Source organism: Temnothorax nylanderi, unplaced genomic scaffold (assembly GCF_030848795.1).
Source record: "Temnothorax nylanderi isolate EJ_2023f unplaced genomic scaffold, tnyl_v1.0 TNYL_tig0897_pilon, whole genome shotgun sequence".
NCBI lineage: Eukaryota > Metazoa > Arthropoda > Insecta > Hymenoptera > Formicidae > Temnothorax > Temnothorax nylanderi.
Genome location: NW_027249959.1, coordinates 1 through 4,769, shown reverse-complemented (window position 1 = coordinate 4,769; position 4,769 = coordinate 1). Strand labels below are relative to the sequence as shown.

Below are 4,769 nucleotides of genomic sequence, written 5' to 3'. Positions count from 1 at the left end.
TGTCGCCCGTGTATAAGAGAGAGACAAGAGTATAACTTCAATAATTAATTACTCGACAACCATGCAGACGATTGTCTTCAACTTTGGCATGGACGACAGATTCCCATAGACGAATATTCTCCGTAAATTTGAACTAATTCTTATCAAAGTGATTTTACTAACCACCCTCCTTAACCTTCAATTGGTCCGAAATCACACCCAACTTTAAGAGTTTTTCTATGGTGTTTTTTTAACGGTTAACACCAAAAGTTGAGTGTATTTTTCCATAAGGGTTCAGTTTGATTAAGTATATAAAAAATGTCTCTATTTTTATTCTTTTGAGCTAGCAAATTGTATTCTTGGTTTTTATGGTGATTAATATTTTGTGCAACTGCATCAATCTTTTTGTTGCTAGCGATTAATATTTGTTTTTATGTATTCGATTACTGCGCAAGTGTTGCGCATTTCGTTAATTTTATCAGAAGTTTACTTATCTTCTTTTTGTACCACTGGATTTAAAGCAAACCAATATAAACACAATAATTGTAATTTATAAACGTTTTTTTTTATCTTATAACTCATTCTCTGTTGATACCATATTCTCTAATCCCATTATTATCCTAATTAGCAGACAATGTTTTTTAAACGTTTGAAAAATATTTGAAAATCAGTTTTAAACACATATTACAAAACGTTTGAAAAACATTGCCTGTTGATTGAAACCGCAAAATTTCGGCAAGCTACAACAGGGGCTGGATTTTTGAATTTATTCGCAAGAGAAAGGTATGCGCAAATTCTACTCTTACAGAAAAGTTGCAAGTTGATCGCATGGCTTTTAGTTAATCAACTTGCAACTTTTTTATAAGAGCAGAATTTCCGCATACGTTTTTCTTGCGAATAAATTCAAGGATCCAGCCCCAGGTGCGCGCGCGCTGTGCCTTAAAAGCCTCATTAAGAACGTATAAAGGTCTTATTTGAATTTAATTAAATTTAAATTAGATTTAGAACTTATTAAGAACATATAAAGGTCTTATTTGAATTCAACATATTAAGAACATATAAAAGTTTTATTTGAATTTAATGAAATTTGAATAAAATGTACAACTTATTAATTTCATATATGGTTTTAATAAGATTAATATTTAAATTGAATATATTAGCTAATTAAATCCTTATTAAGCCAAATTAAATACGAATATTTTGATGATGAAATGATACTGTAAGAAGTACGTATATATACTTTGTATACTACGAAACATACGTACGAGTATACACGTCAATTAAGAATATACGACATGTATTCATATGTTCGAGATTTTTAATCGAAATGTATATCGGCATTTCTTCTTATATTCTTAATTAAGTTTTATATATAGAACAAATATGAGCCATATTAATGCAGTTATTCAGCATTAATTTAAATCAAATAAAATTTAAATGGAGATTTTATTAAGGTCCATATAAAGTTCATATTTAACTGTTTTCCGCGGGGATACACGATGAACGTTGATAATAATTAACAAAAAAGAACCTTTTTGCATCTGGCTGCCAGGAGGTTGCGGCAGACTGAGAGGTGGGAACCTATTTTTTTCAAGTTTTTTAGATCACTCTCTTTCAGATGACGCTTCATTTACTTCGCAAACAAATGAACGAAGTTGTCTTAAAAAATTTAATTAAAACAGCTCTAATTGAGGGTACTTGCGGCAAGATTTTGCTAGGCACACCGGCCGCGATGTATGACCTGATATGTAATCTTCCATTAAAATCGCATTTCGATAAAATAACAGATAAACGTATAAATCACGCGGCCGGATCCCGTACTATCCCTAAGAGCAAAAAGTCGACTTTAAGTCGACTTGAAGTCGACTTCTACCGAAACTGACTTGGCAGAGAAGTCGACTTTTTTAAGGACGAAAGTCGACTTGAAGTCGACTTGAAGTCGGCGAATGTCGCAAAAACCACCGACTTAAAGTCGACTTCCCGTCATGACGAAAAGTCGACTTCCCGCCAACTTTTAAAGTCGATAAAATAAGCCGCCGCGTACGTCTGGAGGTCGGTTGTGTACCTTGAAACGAGGTGAAAATGACAAAAGTTAACAGATTTTATTAGATTTTGATAAATAAAATCGTAGATACGCTAATGAATTTTTTCACTTTTGTAATTTTTACCTCATTATTTCAAGATACACAATCGACCCCTTGCTGGAGGGCTAAAACTGATGCATTTCGATTTTTTTCATATATAAAATAATTTAATTATCTAAAAAACTGTATAATTACAATCCTAATGTTTTATTCTTAATTACAAAGGCGGCCATATCTGTGCCACTTCTGCGTGCGCGGATTCCGGCAGCCACTTCTGGTAAGCTGACAACAGAACTAAAATTATAAATATATAATATCCACAGACTTTTATACTAGACCACTAACATCTATGGACGCACTGCCGAAAAGCTGATGCGAGTGCGAGGTGCAAGTGTTAGTGAAGGGTGCGGCCATATTGAATTAACAATAAGTCACTATCGGATGTTCAGTTGCTCATGATGTGCGTTTATCTGCATTCGTTATTACAGTACATAACGAAGCAGGCGAATGTTTTTGTGTTAAATATTGGTACATGTTATCAATAAGTTTGTAAGTCATGTCTTCGACGAGTAGCGTACTTGGATGCCGAAATCGAACCACTACTCCTGTAGTATTAAACCCTTTCTTTTGGACATTCTGTATATGCCAGACTATTGTATAGAAATCTTGTATAAAACCACTTGTATAGAATCTGTAGTACCTATAGCATATCTTGACTAAAATCAACATGGCGGCAAGCATCACGGCCGAGATGCCTGTCTGCGGTCTAGTATTGTATAGAAGTCTATGATAATATCTAAATATTATTTTATAAATTAAAATCTCACATTTTTTATCCGAACCCCAGATTTCTAGCAGTTTGTCTGTGGACACGACTCCCTGCGACTGCAGCGTTTGTACTACTATTGTTTGAGTGCGTGGTATCAACCTGAAAAAATCGTATTGAATTGATGTAATCTATTCGATGAATCAACGTGAAATCGAAAGGAGATAGAATAAAGGCTCAGTCACAATGAGTGGAATAAGGAATAAGATAAAGGAATAAGGAATAAGGCATGTTGCATCTCACTTTAATGTACGTGTACTGAAGTGAGATGCGACATTCCCTTATTCCTTATTCCTTTATCTTATTCCTTATTTTTGTCATTGTGTCTGAGCCTTAACGATTTACCTGGCCCATGACTTGGTGATGCTCCCAGGTGTCGTCAGCAGCGACGGGACAAATCGTTTCAGCTTAGGGCACACTTGACCCTCCAAGAAGAAATACGCGAACCACTTGACACCGTCCACGGATGCTCTATATCCATCGATGGTAGTGCCCATCCGGCCTTTCCGAATGTACCAGACACGCGGCAAATAATCTTCCCGGTTCCTTGATTATATCTATAAATGAGAATAATATTCGATTATAATAAAGATTAATATCTTTATAAATAAGTAGGAAAAACATTATAAAGCAACAATTGTGATAAAAATACCTTGGCGGTGGATCAACCAATGGTTCACTAAGATGCATAGCATGGGAGCGAATTTCGGCAATCATTCGGGTTCTATCGCCGTGACACCTCGCATGTACATCTTATTCGTTTCGTACACCTCTTTATAAACTACCTATTCCGGACTGATTTTCCGTAGAACACACAAAGAATGCATGAACACAAGTTCCTCCATTTCTGGTGTTCTGAAAGATGGTTCAGAATGGAGAGGTCGCATTCAATAGGTCTTAATTATCGATGATAATTAATAACACACCATACCTAACCTGTAAGCATGTTTCCACTTGGCCTTATCCTGATCCTCTTTTAGATCCGCCATACCTGCAAGAACTATCTGGCGCAGCAATTTCGCTTCCATGTCGGTTGGTAACGGCATTCTGTAACAATTTTTGTTGTAGATAACCATCTCAAACATATTGCAACGTACATACAGTCAAATTCCAGTATTCTGATCTAATCGAGGAAGTCAACGGGAAGACAATGATGACGAGGACTGTGAATGACGACGACGACGACGTTTCGTGGCGGTGGTTGATAGCGCGGCGCTTTACGACGTCTTATCGTGTCCTGTCTCGCGGCACGTATTCCTCGCACTCGCGTAAGCTCTGCTCCTCCAGCCTCCTCGAGATTCGCCGCCATATTGATGATGCAAGACGCGCCGCTTGACTGTTTTCCGTCTTTTTATAAGTCGACTATTTAGAAGTCGACTTTAGTCTTTCCCCTCCGCATTTTAGTCGACTTTCCGCCATTTTTATAAGTCGACTATTTAGAAGTCGACTTTTAGTCGACTTTCCGCCATTTTTAGAAGTCGACTAGAAGTCGACTTATAAAAGTCGACTTGCCGTCGACTTTCCGTCAACTGTGCTCTTAGGGATATTACTACGTTTTACGCGAGCGTTACTTCTGTAGTAACTTTCGATAATTCCTTCGCGTAAAGGAAATTTTGTAGTAACTTACGATAATTTACTCTGCGTAAACGAGTGAATTATTGTAAGTTACTACAAAAGTAACGCTCGCGTAAACGTAGTACATGCGGTAAATACGTTGCGCATAGATGGAAAATAATAAGAAATCGTGTTATTAAATAAAATTATATGTAAAAAGAAAAATGCGTAAGATAGTTGGATATATTAGAAAAGTATGTACATACGATATACGTTATTTGATTCACAGTTTTTAACTTGCCTGTACATCACCTCGGACTGGTCGA

The 4,769-nt window shown here is 36.4% G+C and overlaps 1 protein-coding gene across 7 annotated transcripts; it reads right to left on the bottom strand.

Annotated features, from left to right (window-relative positions):
* Positions 1-2,208: 2,208 nt before the first annotated feature.
* On the bottom strand, positions 2,209-4,135 carry LOC139785834 (probable ATP-dependent RNA helicase DHX37). Of its 7 annotated transcripts, none has more exons than XM_071725002.1 (6): positions 3,991-4,135; positions 3,816-3,936; positions 3,542-3,744; positions 3,235-3,446; positions 2,891-2,991; positions 2,209-2,357 (listed from the first exon to the last, which is right to left on the bottom strand). In XM_071725002.1, exons 4-6 carry the CDS (start codon positions 3,384-3,386, stop codon positions 2,281-2,283), a joined length of 330 nt encoding a protein of 109 aa, XP_071581103.1. In that variant the 5' UTR covers positions 3,387-3,446; positions 3,542-3,744; positions 3,816-3,936; positions 3,991-4,135; the 3' UTR covers positions 2,209-2,280. The 7 variants fall into 7 exon arrangements, 6 of the variants coding, with proteins under 6 accessions (XP_071581103.1, XP_071581102.1, XP_071581104.1 ...); XM_071725001.1 differs by having other exon boundaries at positions 3,821-3,936; XM_071725003.1 differs by having other exon boundaries at positions 3,826-3,936.
* Between the last annotated feature and the right edge of the window lie 634 nt (positions 4,136-4,769).

What these genes read in the sequence shown, in the direction of transcription:
- LOC139785834 (XM_071725002.1), bottom strand. Translation starts at nt 3,386, where the DNA reads ATGGGCACTACCATCGATGGATATAGAGCATCCGTGGACGGTGTCAAG. An exon ending in ATCACCAAGTCATGGGCCAG is followed by an intron (nt 2,992 to 3,234) that starts GTAAATCGTTAA and finishes CGATTTTTTCAG; the next exon opens with GTTGATACCACGCACTCAAA. An exon ending in CTGGGGTTCGGATAAAAAAT is followed by an intron (nt 2,358 to 2,890) that starts GTGAGATTTTAA and finishes TTATAATTTTAG; the next exon opens with TTCTGTTGTCAGCTTACCAG.